This window comes from Solea senegalensis, linkage group LG2, assembly GCF_019176455.1.
Source record: "Solea senegalensis isolate Sse05_10M linkage group LG2, IFAPA_SoseM_1, whole genome shotgun sequence".
Taxonomy (NCBI): domain Eukaryota; kingdom Metazoa; phylum Chordata; class Actinopteri; order Pleuronectiformes; family Soleidae; genus Solea; species Solea senegalensis.
Genome location: NC_058022.1, coordinates 13,629,717 through 13,649,657, shown reverse-complemented (window position 1 = coordinate 13,649,657; position 19,941 = coordinate 13,629,717). Strand labels below are relative to the sequence as shown.

At 40.1% G+C, this 19,941-nt stretch overlaps 1 protein-coding gene across 1 annotated transcript; it reads left to right on the top strand.

Moving 5' to 3' along the window:
• Positions 1-204: 204 nt before the first annotated feature.
• LOC122765291 (neuroligin-4, X-linked-like) lies at positions 205-17,183 on the top strand. Its single transcript, XM_044019461.1, has 8 exons — positions 205-988; positions 3,140-3,292; positions 6,104-6,289; positions 7,161-7,611; positions 8,474-8,687; positions 9,180-9,304; positions 11,978-12,587; positions 15,440-17,183. Exons 1-8 carry the CDS (start codon positions 517-519, stop codon positions 15,845-15,847), a joined length of 2,619 nt encoding a protein of 872 aa, XP_043875396.1. The 5' UTR covers positions 205-516; the 3' UTR covers positions 15,848-17,183.
• Positions 17,184-19,941: the final 2,758 nt, after the last annotated feature.

Genomic DNA, 19,941 nt, shown 5'->3' with positions numbered 1-19,941 from the left:
AATGTGCCTCTTTCTTCTCTTCTCTCTGCTTCTTTCTCTCTTTTCCAGGAGGCAGTTTGAGCTTGTTATGGGGGTGACCGGAAGGAGAGAGTGACAGAGGAACAGTGATGCTACTGTTTACATAACGAGAGACGCTCTCTTTCTCTCTCTCTCACAGACACACACGCATGCACGCATATGTAAGCTCACATGCACATACACACACATACACACACACACACACTCACTTAAAAACTTAAACACACACCCGGACACATTTTCAAGGGACTCACTGACTGAGTCACCACACACTCCCAGGCAGTGAATCAGTGACTCACACACTCATAGACTGACACACACATACAAGGAGAAAAGGTTGCTTGCAAGAAGCGGGACTACTTGTTGTGTGTGCCATGGGTCACAGTAAGCAGCAGCTGTGCATGAGTGTTGGATACCTTTAAAGGTAAACCTCGTCCTCCCTCCCAGTCAATCCTCCTCCCATCCTTCTTCTTGTAGCATCCCCTAAACACACCCGTCATGTCTGAGCTAAGGACCAGGAGAACTGCTTCGTCTTCTCTTCCGCCCGTCTCCTCCCTGTTTGGGTCCCTTTTCCTCCTCCTCTCGTTCTGCCTCTCCCTTTATTTCTATCCGGCGTCTGCACAGCAGACTGTGCCTGTCATTTCCACGGCACAGGGCCGCATTCGAGGCATGCTGATCCCACTGCCCTCAGACCTCCTGGGCCCCGTCATCCAGTACCTGGGAGTACCATACGCAAGGCCTCCAACGGGGGATCGGCGATTCCAGCCACCTGAGCCACCTTTACCCTGGCCGGGAATACGAAATGTGACACAGTTTGCTCCCGTGTGCCCACAGTCGCTGGATGAGAGGAGCATATTGGGGGATATGATGCCATCGTGGCTCACAGCCAACCTGGATATAGCGGCAACGTACCTCACTCACCAGAGTGAGGATTGTCTCTACCTCAACATCTATGTGCCGACTGAGAACGGTGAGTGAGACCATTGGTGTGCACAGGAGTGAATTAATAATAACACATGTTTAGGGTTCAGATTTTCATTCAAGTCCATTTCATGCTAAACAAAATGGCACTGGTGCCTGGAGATACTTCAGCTGAGCTGTGACAAATGAATCAAACATGGACATTTCCTGTCAGGTCACGGATATGTACCCTTGTGAAATAAAATTAAAGGGGCTACACGTAAGAAGTGCATGATATCAAGAGACAAAATGACTGTGATATGTCACCAGAGAAACAAAATATCTTAAATTAAGCTAATAAAAACGGTGCAGCCAGGACTTTCACATAATCATTTTTCATTTGCAGGCCACAAACTCTCATAAAAGAAAAATCATGTAGCACTTGAACACACGGGATGCCAGCAGAGAGCAGCTACAGTAGCTGTTATGCATCAGAGATGCTGGACATTACCAAACCTCAAAAAGCCTAACTACCTCTTACATTATTACATGATGCTTTTATCCAAAACCTCTCTCATCAACATCTGGGCTAGAGGTGCAGAAGAATAAGGGTCTGCAAAAGAGATTTGTTGAAATATAGACGACTGTAAGGGGAGCGGGAGTTGGCGACATATTATGTCTTAACCCTTTAACACCAAGCGTATCGCTGACGACACATTGGCACAACAAGTGCACTTTGCATTACCGTAGTTACGCAACGGTTTGTGCTATCGTAAGAACACCTGCACATAGTTTCCATTTTTGCACATTGAGAGGCAAAGAGTTAAAAAATGTTATTGTAAATATGTTTCATACTGTTCCAATTTCAAATTTAACACGCACAATCCTTCATTTACAACTGCAGTGCTTTTCTAAATAAACCTTTTTGTTTTTCTTCATTTTAAATTGTTAAAACAGAAAATGTAACTGACAAAACACTTAGTTACAGTTACATTTTCTAGTCTTTTTATGGTTAAATTAAGCAAAAAAGTCGGACATTTTGAGGGTTAGGTGTTAAAGGGTTAAAAGCTAATCTTGATAGAGGAGCAACATACTTTGTCGTTATTTAATGTATATAATGTTGTTAACTGCGCTTGTTGCTGACACATTAACCAAATAGGTTCTATGTCATCAGAAGGTGGTGCAATTATGTAAGTTTAAGTGCTTGAACACGGTGTAAAACTGGGTAAAAAAAAAAAAATGCAGCTTCTTATTTCTGTATTTTGTAAAATTTGGCAACTTAAGTACAACCACGTTCCTGCAATGATTTGAGCCTGGATTGCAATAACAGATTTATACACTAAAGGTTGCTGTTGTGCACATTGTACATTTATCACCTTTATGTTTTTATATATATATGTTATATTTGGGACACTCCACTCATCTGTCCCCTCCACCTCCTCTGCACGTCACCGGCTGATCCAACACTTAGTATGCAGGCACTTGCGCAAGTCGCCAACGGGTTAACGTCTCTGCTTGAAGAGAAAAGTGGGAAGGACACAGACTCACTCATGCATACATATTGGTTCTTGAACTTGCATGTGACTCTTACATGCATACATGCACGCACAGGGAGGCTTTTTTATGCCCACTTGGTCACAAAGGGCATGATTCATATGAATCGACATATGGTGGAGGATCTGACACATGACAAATGACGATCGAATCAGGCAAATGACAGGGATATTTAAAAAAGAAAAAGAAAAACTAATGGAAGTAGGTTTCTGGTTGCAAAACAAACTACCCTTAGCAATGCTCAATTAGATCGGTACCATGTCAGTTTCCTAATCCGTAAATTGCACCTGCAACCAGGCACCTATTGGACGATAGAAGCTGTCATTCACACTGGTATCCACTTATATCTGTCTATTTTCTCTAAATGGAAACATAATTTACCAAATTGACATCATGTTGTACTAAAGAAGACCTACAATTACCAATTGAGACCCTAACCTCCTGAAGAAAATGTCCACTCATGCTCTAAATCAAGTGAGATACAGGTTTATTTTCCTATAGAATTCCTTTCAAATGGAATTCTTTTTGCCACCAGCTACTTCCGTCCTACTTCCGTCCTACTTCCACTTTTAAAACTGGAAGACTACGTTCATTTTTACATATAGACCTATGTTCAAACAGCAGGCATAGACACTCACAGCAACAATGGTTTCCTTTTGTCTCCCAGACATCCATGAGGAGGGGGGTCAGCGGCCTGTGATGGTCTATGTCCATGGCGGCTCATACACAGAAGGCACAGGAAACATGATGGATGGCAGTGTGCTGGCAAGCTACGGCAACGTCATTGTCATTACCCTCAACTACCGCCTGGGAGTACTGGGTAAATTCTCTATATTTTCTTTTCGTTCTGTGCCTTATATAAAGAATGTGTGCAGTCTTCATGTTGCCATGACTGTTTGTAATTTGTGTGGAAATGTACTAAGCACACAGCTGTGTGCCACATGTTCATTCTTTTCACAATTCAGTTCACTATAGACGTATCCTGCACGTGTGGTGACACAGAACAATCAATTCATGTAGCGATGAATACTTACTTTGTGTAGCTTTGTGGCTGATTTTTATTTCAGTGGTTTTGAATGGGACAACTATGGGGCAACTAGGCAGCAATCTAAGAAACCAGATTTTAAAACGCTGTAGTGGTGCGTCGACAACAGGAGGAGTAGGAGTGCAATTAATGCCAATGTTATTGTGGATACCTGATAATATTACTGAGTTATCATATGCCTGTTGTATAGTCATTTACTAATAGAAAAAAACATTTCACATGGATTTAAGTTAGGAATGAAAGATTTCAGGTTGTAGAGAATATTATAAAGGTACTATAATGGGATAAAATGTTTTATTATGTAATGTTTTTTTTGATGTATTCATTCTACAAAAAAGTTGTCTCAATGTATTGATGCCTTGCATATTTTGTAAGTGGAGTTGACTGGTGGATGTGTCGCTTACATAATATGAGATATGGTTTTATGTATTACACATTTCATTGGGTTTTAAAATAAAATCCATTTTATAGTCACCATCTGGATGGCTCATTCCTTCAATGAGCTACACAATGTGAAAACCATTAGAGTTTTTTTTTTTAAACCCATAATGTGTTATTTATTTTATTTTATTTATTTATTTCACTTTATTGTGAGTGAAAACGTGAACAGAATGGATGTGGAAATAATCCCCCCGAAGCCATTTATTTCTGATCCTTTTTTTTTTTTTACCTCCACAGTTCTTTGACTCTCTGAACATGGAAAATCTGTTTCCATGTGGTTTGTCTAATTTTAGTCAAAGCCCACGAGCCGATTAAAAGTAATATCTCACAATCCTGCCATTTGAGTATTTAGTAGTAGTATTTATGAAAAGCTTACCAAACCTGGGTGGGACCAGTGAAGGGCTAAACACATACTTTGACGGCATCATTCACTGTACTACACCAAGGGCATGAGTAATGAGTATGTGTGTGTGTGTGTGTGTGAGCGAGCGTGAGCACAGCCTAATATTGATTACAGTAATTCAGAGTATGAGATGTGTGTCTCTCCATTGACGGCTGTGTTGTCTTGTGTTAATCATGTCCTCATTTTAAATAATTGCTGCCTTGCTATTAAATAATTTATAAGATGACATTAATTCAGACGTTCCAGCAGGTTAACAAAATCTGTGCATGTAGCATTTTTATTCATAATGATGTGATGTAGCTCATACAGGTATATTAAGATGGTTTGGTTTCTCTTGTAAAAAGGGAATATTTTGGGTAATAAAAATACACGCAGACTTATCTGGCTTTTAGATGCATTTTACAGGGATGAGTTGTAATTATTCTAAGAGGAGGAGTAGAAAAGAATCCCCAGGGCATTTGGGTACTTCTTTTTCTTTAAATTATTTAGTATGCCATTGTTTTGTTTTCTGTTGTTTAATGCAGCTTTGGTACTTTTTCTAGTTCATGTGGACCCAAAACCCATGATAATAATACAACACGATGTTCAGTTTAATTTCCAGGAACATGGCCACTTATGGCTCTTCTTTAATTAGCTACAGACGACTTTCTTAAAGAGCAGGGTTGAATACACAGTGAAATGTTTATAAAAAAAAATGATATTGAGTTTGCAAGACCAACACTGTGTTTTCAGTTTTTCTTTTTGAATAAGGTTTTAAAGCTTTTTTTCGTTTGTTAGATATTGACTTTAGATGGCAGCTCCTGTTTTGTACAAATCCCACATGCTTCATTTTGTCTTCATGTCCATCCTGTTTTTATGCCACCTTCAATATGATCATCATCACCGTCATGATCGACCATCCATCATCACAAATGCCGATGTCTTCCTCGTCTTCCTTGTCATCATAAGTTGAGCGCATGAGGTGAGCTCATACCATACGTGCAGCAATGTACTATTCTGCACACTATTTCTTTTATTTGCTAATCGTTCTCTAATCAGCTGGAGTTGGGAGGAGGTTTCTGCAGAAATGCACATGAATGATCACACACTTCCCAAGTGTTTGTGAAAGCATCCTGCAGTTATTATTACAGCCCTCTTAACATAATAACCATATAATGTTCCTTTTGGATGTCTGACAAAACGCACACACTGTATGGAATGAAATGTATTCTTTTAACCGCACTCTTTTTTCTTGCTCTTCATACTCTTGTGTTCAGAACCAGCTTGAGGTTCAAACAACTGCGTTTCTGCAGTAATGAGATATACTGGAGTGGAGTGAGCCACTTAGGTTCCCGTGTGCTCACTTAATAAAGTCAGCAGTAAAGAGAATAAGGAATTGCAGCATATGTTTGCAGGTGGATGTGTGTTTGTAAGCTGATATTTAAGTCCATGAATATGGGTGTCCCTTGTTGATTTGATCCAATTTCCAAGGGATTGTAGGAGAGCTACTCATTTTCTTTCATTAATTTCCTCTGATGGAGTCTTGTGCATAATTGATCTGAACAGTGTGATTGCCATGATTTCATATCAAACCTATCACTGCTCTGTTGTGGGCCCCCATTTGTTTATCATCACTGTGGAAGTGGTGGAACATGCTGTATCCGTAGAAACGTGCAGGAATATTTTTTTATTTCATGCAGATTGTTAAAATGAAATTGTATATGTTCTTTAACAACAACATCACTGTTTGTTTCTGCCTGTAGGGTTTCTTAGTACTGGCGACCAGGCAGCGAAAGGTAACTACGGCTTACTGGATCAGATCCAGGCTCTGCGCTGGGTGAAGGAAAACATCGCAGCCTTCGGAGGAGATCCACACAGAGTCACTGTGTTTGGGTCTGGGGCTGGAGCCTCCTGTGTCAGCCTCCTCACTTTATCTCATTACTCTGAGGGTAAGGATGAATTATGAACCAACAACCTCCTTATTGCGATGACTGTAGCTGCTTCCAGTTCCGGACATTTCGCTGAAATTGTCTGGAGGGATGTGAGAAAGCGAATGTTGGCAAATTTAGTTTTTATGGACTTTCAAAATTTGTGCGTGAGCCCATGTGGAAACACAGCAAGAAAATCTCCTCGTGCCTGAATGTACTGGCAATGTTACTGCTGTTGTGAACACGCCTGACCCGACCTCCTGCTGATTTCTTCATACTGTCAAACTCCACAAAATGTCTAGAACCAATTCCTCAGAATTCGTGTCTGAAAACAGTTCATGTGGCACAGAGGTTGACAAGTTTTTTTTTTTGTTGCATTTTTATTACTTTTGATGTATAAGCAAACGGACAGTGGGTACCTAATTTGCTAGGTGAGCGCTGTGACAGCTTTGACATTTCAAGTTATGAGACTTTTTCAAGGTCTCCAGTGGACCGGTACACAATTTGCCGGTATGAATGCCTGAGTAAGCCCTTGAATCATAGTACATGAATAATACAGTACAGCCTACTGTACTGTGACTCACATAGCTAAGAGCTGTATTGTTTTAAACTTTTATTCGTCTCCTACTGGTACCTGCTGCTCTAACCATGACCTGTTGGCCTTTTAAATAATGCACGTCTGTGATTTCAGTGTTTTCTTGTTGTGGCATTGCTTGCTCTGCATCTCTTTACGAAGGACTTTTGTAACCTTCAAGAGGGCAATCCTATGGTTATGCATTCATTCATTCATTCATGTGGGTGCATGCATGTTCATAAATATACATCACGTATGTGCCTCAATGCTTTATTCCCTCATTTGAATTTTGCGTTTGTGTGTTCATGTGTATCTTAGACCTCTTCCATAGAGCCATCATCCAGAGTGGCAGTGCTTTGGCCAGTTGGGCCGTCAACTATCAGCCAAGCAAGTATGCACGGCAGCTCGGAGAGAGGGTTGGCTGTGGCATTGATGACAGCACCCAACTGGTCGCCTGCCTCCAGGGCCGGAGTTATCGGGAACTAGTGGAGCAGAACGTGGCGCCGGCCAAGTATCACACTGCTTTTGCACCAGTGATTGATGGCGACGTTATACCGGACGACCCGCAGATTCTGATGGAGCAAGGAGAATTTCTGAACTATGATGTGATGCTCGGGGTTAATCAGGGCGAAGGTGTGAAGTTTGTGGAGGGCATAGTGGACTCAGAGGACGGCGTCACTGCGGAGGACTTTGACTTCGCTGTGTCAGACTTTGTGGACAGTTTATATGGATACCCGGAAGGCCGAGACACACTGAGAGAGAGCATTAGGTGAGTGTACACTTCTCTGAATATATTTAAGTGTAGAAATGAATCTAAATGTTCGAGACCTTCACTAGAATGGCAAAGTGGTTTTGCACCACAGGTCCCCACTTTATAAATATGCATTTCAAATGCATTGGTCAAAACTCAAGTCACATTGTCAGAGCTCTTCACACGGGCAACAAAACAGAAGTGTGTGTGGAGCAAACATTGAATCACTTTGCATTTCTTTCACACAAAAATGCATTCAGTGCTCGCAGTTACCGAAATTCATGAACTCTTCTCTCACTCAGAGTCCACCACCTGCAAAACAAATGATCAAGACAGAATCAAAACAGAATGATGGAAATAAATTGTGCATTTCTGCTCCAGTGATGACATTAAAAATGAAAGAATCATCATTATTCCAAACACAGCTGAGTACAGTGTGCAGCTGAAAACCTGTGACCTGTGTTTGGTCAGAACAGAGGGAGTGAATATGTCACGTGTATGTTTTTTTTGTGTTTCTGTGTACTGTAAAGCCTCATGAATAGATATAGAACACATGAATGTAACCGCATCACTGTATTGCTGATACAATATGTAATACAATATACAACCATTCAAAACTTGAATATAGAATGACCTTTATGTAATGCTCTCTGTGTTGTGTAGTTTGCTTCCTGACTGAGACCAGTTGCCTGTTGTTGTGGATGAATGAGCTCATTTTGAGACATGTACAATGTGTTCTGTGGGTGACAAAGAGTTTTGTTGGTGAGATAAACGGTTCAGTTGCTTCAGTTTTGACAGAATGCTTGTTAGCAATTGAAAAAAAAACCCCAAATTATAATTGAATCTCTATCTAATCTAATTTTAAATCTATCTATTCAAGGTTCATGTACACAGACTGGGCAGATCGAGACAACGCAGAGACTCGCCGAAAGACTCTGGTTGCACTATTTACAGACCACCAATGGGTGGCGCCGGCAGTTGCCACAGCTGACCTTCATGCTCAGTACGGGTCCCCGACTTACTTCTACTCGTTTTACCACCACTGCCAGAGTGACGCCACTCCCCCCTGGGCTGACTCCGCCCATGGTGATGAGGTAAGAAGATGTCACAGTGTTATACAGCTGCTGTTGTTTTAAGGCTAAATGTTATTGAAAAAAATGTATTCAAAGAAGAATAGAGATGTGGAATTTTGCAAATACAGTGACAGCGTTTTATATTCAGCTCTAAATTCTTCTTTTTTTTTTTTTTTTACTCTTGAGGATGTGTTAATCTGTATGCTTTCTACCAGGAGGATTATATTTTATTACGGTCATCTTGTCTTTGATATTTGTTGATTAATAAACTATCGATTTTTTTATTTAGGTGCAATCTTGTTTGCCTGATGTTTAGCAAACTAAATTTGTGTGCGCATGTGTGCATATATTTGTAATTTGGATTTGAGTGGGTGTCCCTGAGTTTAAGTTCACTGCAGTTACATATGAGGTGGTTTCTGTCTTCACTGCTGTGGTGTTATTAGAGTTTGACATGATTCAGTTATAGTTGGAGTTATCGTCAACTGTAATCTGTCGTAACTTGTGTGTGTGTAGGTGCCCTATGTGTTTGGCGTGCCCATGCTAGGACCCACTGATCTGTTCAACTGTAACTTCTCCAAGAATGACGTGATGCTGAGCGCAGTGGTCATGACTTACTGGACCAACTTTGCCAAGACTGGGTGAGCTATTTAAACTACGCTGGTGTGAAATGTTTGATTGTGGTTTTTCCTCAAGAAAGGAAGACAAAAGAAGGACCAGCCTCGGGATGATTCAATTATCTTGACGTGTGCCAGCTCAAACATGCATTTACAGACATTTTTCTTTTTTTACAATGATATCTAATCACAACTCACATGAAGACAATGCCTCATTGTGGTGAATTAAATTTGCTGTCACTGGAAAAGGTTTTTTTCCTCCCTCATCCTCTTATCTTTAACACTCTCAGGAGACAAGGTTTTGGCAACATGAAGTGTTGTTGCTGCGACTGTGGCCAGCTCACTCTTGATTTTACAGGAACAAATCTTCTCCAGGCTAGAAGTGAGACAGCCAAGATTCCACTCCACGGTGCCGTCAAAAAAAGCAGCACCTTACCTCTCCATAAAGTTTATAACTTCTCATGGTTTCATTTGTTGTAGCCATGTTTTTAAATTACTAAGTATGAACACACTGGAAGTGTAGTTATCTGATGGAGAGAGGACAAACCAAAGAACAACAGGGAGAAGACAACAGGTTCTGATTACCGCGGCATGAAACCAATTCATGTGCTGCAAATGATCTTTATATGCAGCTAATTTGCATTAGTGAGAGACAATTTGGAAGAAAAGTAGGACGTGTGTGCAGCAGACACAGCTTTTTTTGTCACAATAAGCAACATGAAAAGTTTATGAGTTCAGAGGCAAAGATTAGCGTATGTTCTAAAGGTGTGCGATGCTTGGCAAGAAGAGAGTGCTTTAAATACAACCATGAAAACAACACTGCAGACTAATTTGGCACAGGGAGCATGTGGGTTCTCCATCATGTCACTGACAAGGTTTTTCTTCTTCGGACCTTGGCTGGGAGAATTAAAGTACCTTTGGTCTTGAAAACATTCTTGAGAAAAGCCAAGTTAATGTCCAGAAAGGAAAAAAAAAAGTTGGTCACTGTGTGATAAATCTATTCTTCCCCTCCTTTCTCTTCCTCTTTCTATCATGCTATAAGAAAAGAGCATTTTCAGCTAGTTAAAATTATATTAAAATGATCTGCCAGTAGCTACAGAAAGATGTACTGTATTAAACTGAAGGCCAAACGATGTAGTGATAATAGAGGGAATTCACATTCCAACTTTTAAAATCCTGACATTCCTCAAAGATAAGAGCACGTTTTATCTCCTTGCTCTGACATGATATACACAAGATAAAAGTAATTGTTTAGGATGGACCTTCGTTCCGCAATGCCGAGAGTAAATAATTACCAGTAATTAATCCAATCGAGGCTCACTTCACTTCAGATTTACACAGGCATCTGCAGTTTCAGCCTTGATCTAAATCACCACAGAGCCTCGCTCTCCACGACACTACAGCGCAGAATCCGGACATTGTTCGCACACACGGTCTTTAATGCAGGTGCTTTAAGGCGAGCGTGTGGCACCGTCTCTAACCTGTCTCTAGTCCCTAGTGTCATTACCACTGCAGCAGGCTGCAAAGCAAAAAAAAAAAAACAAATCACAAAGGAGGGAAGTAGTGATTTCATTGTGTTTTCAATTATCAATGGGGAACCTCTGCTGAGGAAATGGTTCACTCAGATGGGGAGAGAATCCTGCGGCTGCTTGATATAATGTAGTGATGTGTTGCCTCCTCGCATTTATTTTCTTACGCTTCAGTGTGGGCGTTTAAAGATGTTGCCTGTGTGCCAGTAGGTCTTCACGCTAGATTTTTTTTTGTGTCGCTCACGAGGTGGTGATTGACAGGTGAGCACACAGCGTGCAGTCTGCGAGTGTGTGAAGACATGCTGCAGTTTTCATCACACAAATAAATGTTTGCCCATGTGTGTCACAGAAGGGATTCCTTGGGGTGTGTTTACTGTACACACGTATGCACGCACGCATGCACACACACAGGCAGGTTTGCGTAGCTATCCTTGTAAGGACTCTCATTGACTTCCATTTATTTAGGTAGCCAACTAAAACATTATCCCTGTCCTTAACCATAACAAGTTCAATGTCTAACCCTAACCTAACCACAATTCACATCCTAGCCCTAAACGTTCCTCACAAATAAGGTTTTGCCTCATTAGAACCAAGTTTTGGTCTCCATGAGGACTACTGGTCTGGACAAGGTTAGTGTTTATGCCAGAAAAGTTCTTAAATAGGTAATAAATACACAAACAGAAGGAAACAATGGAGATCTGATGCCTACATGTTGCTAGGGGGACAAATATGCAGGAGTTGAAATGTGGTGGATATTCAATGATAAAAATCCATGATCTGCTCATAACTGAACCACATTTGAGCTACGTTTACAGGAAAATAGAACGTGTTCAGCCTTGTTTAAGTATTTTTTGACACTGGTTTGTCTGTTTCTTACTTGGATATTGATTAGAGGTGTGTGCCAGCCGTGCTGGTTAAAGTGGCCAGCAAGAGAGAAACTCCTTCTCCTTGGAGGACGGCAGGAAAAAGAAGGTCCTCAGCAGCTCTCTGACAGTTGGAAAGCTGAAAATCATGAAATATTGTTTTTTGCACTTTCACTGAATATGCTGTATTTGGTATTCCCAGTTTATTGTTTTCCCCAGCTTCTGTATAAATATGTAAAGTATCAAAAAACCACCCCTGAAGATGTGAATAAATACAGTAAGTCTCTGTGTTTCACTCCTTCTAGTGATCCAAATCAGCCGGTTCCTCAAGATACCAAGTTCATCCACACGAAACCGAACCGCTTTGAAGAAGTGGCCTGGTCTAAGTACACCCCAAAAGAGCAGCTGTACCTCCACATCGGCCTTAAACCCCGTGTAAGGGACCACTACCGCGCCACCAAAATCTCCTTCTGGCTTCAGCTGGTGCCTCACCTGCACCATGTCAACGAGCTCCTCCAATCTGTGTCGTCCTTCACGCATAGTCCCTCACCACAGGACGACACTCCTTACTCTTACACTAAGCGCCTGTCCAAAGGTTGGCCTCCGAGCAGTACACGTCACCCAGGATCTCAAGGCGGGACCCCACAGCCCCCAGAGACTGCTGTAGGCCAAGGTGGAGGGGAAGATGGAGTCCGTATCCCCGCTGAGAACTACTCCACCGAACTGTCTGTGACGATTGCCGTGGGAGCCTCCCTGTTGTTTCTCAACATCCTTGCGTTTGCCGCTCTACTGTACAAGAAGGACAAGAGGCGTCTGGAGCACCGGCGGTCCCGCCCACTCCCTCCCCCGAGACGAGATATCACAGCTGCAGACGTTGCTGCCCACTTACAGGGAGAAGGACTGATGTCATTACAGGTGAGTCAGCATGTTATTGTGTGGATTTTGTTTCACACAGAGGTTTTTTTTGTCGAGGTTGTTGGCCTATTGATCGGGCCTTTTTTAAAAAAAAAATAGTTGGCATTGGTGGATTATTAGTTAATGTCAGGGTGTAGAATTGAGGTCAAATTATTTTCATCTGGCAGAAATTATAATATAAAATAATTATATTATGGGGGTGGCGTGGCTCAGTGGTTAAGACCGGTACCCTATGTGCGAAAAACATCCTCGTCGCAAGTTCGATTCCACCCCTCGCTGACTGTACTCAATTCCATTGTAAGTCGCTTTGGATAAAAGCGTCTGCTAAATGAGATGTAATGTAATGTAATATATTTCCTTTTTGGGATGGTTGTTTGTCTCTGTGACCCTGTGATGCACTGGTGATGTGTCCAGGGTGTGACCCTGGCGCATCCCCCCCCTGTGACCCTTATGTACAATCACCTGATTGTATGAATTGCTGTTTTTCATTACCCCAGAACGAGCCTTTTATTTTTATATCAGGATCCAGGTCAGCCAGGTTTTTTACAGTAGCCCACAATGGACAAACTAAACATTTATGAGGTTTGATGCTAGCTGAAGGCTACACAGGTTCTCCAACACACCTGGAAGAGAAGCGTGCGCTGAGGGATATTCACTTCACCAGTAAATGTTGCTACATTTCACACAGTTGTTACTTATTTATATAAGTTTACACATTTTTGATCTTTAGCTGACCCACATTGTTTTTTATGTATGCAATTTTGACTATCATTTATTATTCATATATTTTATCAGATGCAGAAAAAAAAGAAAACCACCCACAATTGATATCGATTGCCTTTTAGTTTTTACCTGAAACCGAGTTATTTTTGTGAAGTGTGTGCGTTTTGTAGCCACATTTTGAATGAATGAATGCATTTTGTTTTCTCGCTATTAATGTCTCATATTATTTCAAGTGTAAGTAACATTAAGCCAGATGAGGTTGTGTGCGACTATCTGAATGAACGATGCAAGTGGAGCAGCTGGCAGTAAATCACTACACAGCCTGTTTTCAGCAGACATTATCAGTGTGAGAATGTGTGCGTGTGCGTGTGTTGACACACAGGCCACTTACCTGATTTTCTTGACCTTGATCTTTGAGATGTTTGCATCTTTGAAATCTTATATTACTGTTAATTGACAAAGTAGATCGATGTTGCTCAGCATTGTTTAGCAGCTTTTGTGTTATTTTGAAAGTAAAGTAAAACAAAGTAATCATTTGTGTCTCTTTGATGCACAAAAGGTCGAGCACTTGGGTCTTTTTTCAGTACATACTAGTTTGCTTAGTTTAGCTTTACAAGAAAATAACATACTCTCCTGTATGGAATCAATCAGACTCAGTCAGAAGTGGCTCAGACAATGATGAGAAATCGCAAAAGGACTTGTATTTTTGTATTGCAGGTTTGACTGGTCTCAAGCGGGAGAAACACAACATCATCACTTAATGCTGTTTGTGTACAAATTAATATTTGATATTGATATTTGTGTCTGATAATTGTGCAAACATTTACCATATCAAACTAAACAAATCTTAGTAATATTGCAATGTTTATTTTTGAAGACAATGCTCAGTACAAACAATATTGACTCGTTTAGGACTGATTAATTGATTAATCGTCGATATTTTGTAGACTGGTGTACTTAACTTAACTGTAGCATTCCAACACTCTTTAAATCCATAGAAATTTGGTTTCGTTTTGGTCACCTTTTAATAACATTATACATTTTATCTGTGTGTGCTATCATTTCCAGGCCAAACCTTTTTATTTGGTACTACTAGTTAGCCAGTGCCTTTTTTTTGGACTAGCGACTTGTCCAGAGTGTGCTCTACCTTTCACCTTTAACCATATGTGAGCTGGGATTGGCCCCTTGAACCCTCATGTGGAGGATTAAGCGGGAGACGATAGATAAATGTGTTTGTCACCAATGGATCTCGGCTACTCATCATCAAACTATGTCTTTTGTTATTGTTTTGACTGAGTGACCCCTAGCAGCAGAAATTACATACTGTGTGGGCAACTGACTGAAACACATTTGGCAGCTATTTAGATATCAGACTGCATGTTTTATTTTTCAAGCTAAATTGGCAAACTCATTCTCTGGCTCCAGCTTTTCAGGGTTGGACAACTCTCTGTTTTTTTTTGTTTTTTTTTAAAAATGCATTAGCAAATCACAGATTCTGCATTTGTTTTATTTTATTTTCCTTCTTTCATTCTTTATATCATTCTTGCTTTGCTCATGATATAATCTGTATACCATTGATACACACTGTATATGTTTGCATACAGCAGATGCAATATGCGTGTACATCCACAATAGTAAAACTGCAATCTTTATTTTTATTATTATTATTATTATTATTATTATTATTATTATTATTATTATTATTATTATTATTATCATTGTTATTATTATTATTATTATTATTATTATTATTATTATTATTATTATTATTATTATTATTATTATTATCATCATAATAATAATATTATTATCATCATTATTTACAAATTAATTTGTTAAGCTTTTGTAATAATGGGTCTAGTTTTTCTTGTCACTTTAAAAGAATATGTAATACACACAAATTGGAAGAAAATTACATATTTTGATTGTTTCTCATATTTTAAATCCACAGTGAACATCCACAGCAAATTCCTTGTAGGTTAATACCTACAATAAAACAGATGTTCAAGTTTTGAAAATTAAATCATAAATCAAATTGCAATCACATAATATAAAATATCTTAACCCAAATTGTTCAGCTACTGATTTGATTACATGGTTTTATTTTGGCTTGTTGTGTTGCTTTGCAGGTGAAGCAGCTTGAGTGTGATGCAGCGTCAGCGGATGAGAGGAACAACGCTCATCACCATCACACTCTGGATACGTTGGACGCTCTGGACGGTATGGACACCCAGGACATCTACAGCACACTGGATACCGTGCGCCTCACCTGTCCGCCCGATTACACCCTCACCCTGCGGCGCTCACCCGATGATGTTCCACTCATGACATCGCTGACCCCAGGGTCACTGCCTGTGACCCCCGGGTCACATCCTGTTACCCCAGCAACACCAATGACACCCATGACACCTGGATCAATGGTGGGGATGAGGATGGGACATCCTCACCAGGGATACACACACCATAGCCCGTATAGTAATACACACTTGCCACACACACACATCTCCACGCACACACACTCCACCACGCGTGTATAACTGCACTCCCACACTCCCACACACACGTGCACACACACACAAACACACACGCGCGCACACACTCAAACACACGCGAAACAAAAGACTTAAATACCTCTACTAATTACCCTGCAGGATTGTTACAGATGGTGCGACTGAAAGACATTTTCAGTAACAGGATGAAAAGACAGACAGCTGTGTGTTGCATGTAGAGGAACTGAAGACAGACTGGATCCCAGGAGATGCAGTTCTATGCATCATTCGATCATGACCTGGAACTTGACGAGCCAAGACATCCATCAAATGTCTCCAAACCTGCTTTGGATATTAAATCTTCTGCTTTTTTAACAGCTGGGGTAGAAGAGGAGTGCTGTGGGGAAAGAGTCAGTTATCGATCAGTTTATATCTCTTACTGTACCTGTGCTGCACAGTGAAGCAGTGCCGGGGTACTGAGCAGAGCAGATGCACATGCAGTCCTGAGCTAAGATGTACCACACACACACACACAGACTGCTGATGTCAACTTGAACAACCTGTGAAATGTGAATGTAGCATTTTTTTTTTTTTCCAATGAAACGATCAAAGGCCCAATCTGCCAAGGATCAAACCAAGCTGAGGAGAAAATAACAAATTCCAGTAAGATGTGGACATAAAAACAGACAGGGAGGAAGAGGGAGATTAAAAGAAACAACAAAAAAAAACAACAACATTAGTTGAAGGAAATGTGAGGCAGATTGTGGGAAAGAGATTAGGATTTTATTGAGAGGGATCTACCAGCTGTGAGAGCGAGAAAGACAAAGTGAGATGGAGTGATATGGAAAACACAGAGATGGAAAGTGTGCCAAGAGACAGAAATTAGCTTCAGAAGAAGAAAGGGCCTCTGAAGCATTGCCAGGCTGACTGAAGAATCACTCTAACCAGCTATGTGTTAAACCCTTGTAAATAGAATGGAGAGATACAGATGATATATTATGATTTATAGCATTTAATTGCTCTTGCATTAAAACACGACTTATTTAACCACATTATTGCTTTCATCTCAGATATTACTATATTGTTGTATAGATGTCCTGAAGCAAGGCTGGTTGTCTTTCTATCTCACCCACTGTAGTATGTACACAGTACCTTTATTTAAAACGCTATATTTGCTATGCAGTCATTTCAATAATTCGTAACTATCTAAGCATCTAGATACTTGTTTGGTAGTTGATGTGTAAGGCATTTTCACTCTCTCCTGTCTCTGTTTGTTTCACCATCAGATGAGAAGCTAGTACTGTGTAGATAATGCAATATTGGTTTGATGATTAAGCACCAGCCGAAAACCATGACCTACGACCCTTTGTACCTAAACTCTGCCTGCCCCTGTTCCTTGTGTTCCTTACATTTTTTAACCTTAATACCTTGTAAAGTCAAAACTAATTTAATGTCTTATTTAGTGTTTGTTGAGGGTCCAGAGTCACAGTGTGTCCCAAGAATTTAACAATGTTTTTTCTGGATTTGTTTAACTTTTACACAGCCCTTGTATTTAATCAATAACCCTTTCTTCAGAACAAAACAAAACAAAAAAAAGCTCTAGTGTGCAACTAAATATAAAGAAACGTCAGTTACATTCAAACTATTGTCAAATGAGATCACACAATGCTGATTAGGCCATTAGCTGCACACAGCTCTCGTTTATAGCTTGTGTCCCTCTGGCAACATTCCCGCGCTGCACACAGGATGTGATAGGTTTTATGTCAGAAGTTGCACTAGTGGAGCGAAAAGGCTGCAAACAGGTTGGAGTATGACAGAAAACTCAAAGAAGTGTGCACAAAAAGAATTAAATTCCAAAACCCCGCTCGTTCAGCAGTTTGACAGGATAAACACCTCTTGCCCTCGCCCGCCCCTGCACTGCTGCTGTGTACAGGCAGTTCTGGTAGTATTGACAGAGCTGTTTTCAGATGTTGTTACATAACGGAGGCAGAATAATGACATCAATAACAACCTGAAAAAAAAGAAAAGAAAAGCACCAAAAGTTACACACTGCAGCTTTATCATCTCTTCTCGGTGTCTTCCTCTTCGCAGACCTGTCACTCACTCACTTTGGTTTAATACCTGCCACCATGTTGTCAGTGTTTTGGAGCCGGATTTGATGAACGAGGCGGAGCTGAGAAGGGACACACTGTGCGATATAGCATGAGAGGATACTCTCGACGTACTGCTTTTCAAACCTTAACCCCTTTTATTGGTAAAAACACCAAACTAATAACTTGATGAAATTATGATTATGAGTTTGCTTCAGATTGTAGTATTATTGTTTGGATTATTTTGTAATCTGTTGGTGGTTACTGCTTTGTGTGACCACAAAAATGTACCCAGCTTTCATAATAAAACACTAGTATTTTGGAATGGCAGCCACTAATAATCAAATCCTGTTTATCTGGTTGCTAATATGAAGCTAAAAACTCAACCAAAGGCCCCGACACTGATATTTTATAACTTTTCTTTGTTCTTTTCCTTGCCCCTAACCTGTGTCTTGTCCAGTCCTCTCCTGCCCCATCCTCGTCCCAGCCTTGTCTGTGTGATCACTTGCAGCTTTGCCACAGTGAGGCCTATTTAACCTCCTCTCATCCTAAGTAACTTCTTTCATGAGAGATTTTAGTTCCTTGTCAAAATAACATGTAAAGTGAAAGCTGAAAATTTTTTGTGGATGGCAAGCAAAGAACTTTTACAAAATGGTATAAAAGTAACGTTTATTGGATGTTTGATTGTTTGGATATTTCTTTTCATATGGGTTTATTGACTCAGCTGATGGCTGGATTGTGTCAAAGCATAAAACATTTCTGCTGCATTTTTGAAAAATAAAAATATCAATATTTTACAATTTACAATTTATTATTCATTTCAAATGTTGCTCATGTCTTCATTTTTGTGAAGAGGAATTAGGAGGCTTTTACCTCCACACCAGCCACACCAGAGGCTGGTGACAGAAATGTTAACTTTGATTAAAACTTGTGATTTAATGACCTCACTTTTTTTTTTTGTTAGCTTTGTGGATGTGATCTCTCAGGAATGCCATGAAGGAATTCTTTCAAATGTGGGGTTCACTTAAACTCACAAATGAACTGAGTCTGTTTTGCTCGACATATATGCTACAGAATGGCAGTAGAACATTTAATAATTAATTGGGGGTGATGCATGATTTAAAATCCACATATCCTAACACTTTTTTAGTCCAGTTTAGAGTTCCTGGAAAAGTTTATGACTCTTAATGGAATGGAGCAGCAAGCCTTGTTAACTCAACATTGTAGGGACCTTTAACATCTTTTCTTTTTTTTTCCCGTTTTTTTTTAATTGAATCTATTGATTTTAAATAAATTGAATTAAACAGCAAGTCTTGATGAAGTCAAACATGAAAATCGTTCAGCTTAAAACGAATTGCCATAAAAAACTACAACTTAGACTGTTACTTATGTAAGATATTTATAAGTGATGTTATTTCATTTGTCAAAGTAAATGAAAAAATATATATGTTTATTTGTTTTACTTTCCTTTTCCTTTATCTTTTATCTTTTTTGCTATACTGCATATGTTGTACAATTACTGGAGTCACAGCTGCAGCAAAGTAGGGAGACATTAGTGTAAATCATCATGGAGCAGCAGCCCCTGCCAGCTGGCGAAGGAGACCCTGTGAGATATGAAAGAACTGAATCCATGGCTGACTTCCAGAACAGATTTATGCCTCCTACACTGTGTCCTCGCTCTAATCCCATTAACTAGATATAACTGCAGTTAATTCGATTTATGGAAGGTAACACATTAGAAAGCAGGAGTTCAAGTCATGACCAGGTGTTCTTTTAGTTTGACGTCAACATGTTCACAGTTTTGCCCCAAGAAGAAAAGAGAGCCACTACCTTTGTTCCCCCCCAAGGATGAATCTGAGGTAACGTTTTAAAACGTGTGACGCAGAAATGATTTGTTATATTTGTGACTGGAATAGTTTCACAACCACTGTTATCCAAAATGTTTAATGGTGATTTATCAACAAACAAACGAAGTGGATTGTCAGTGGAAGGTTCGCTCTTTTTCTGTGTGATAAGATGTTCACACTGTCAGTGAATCCCTGCTCATGTTTT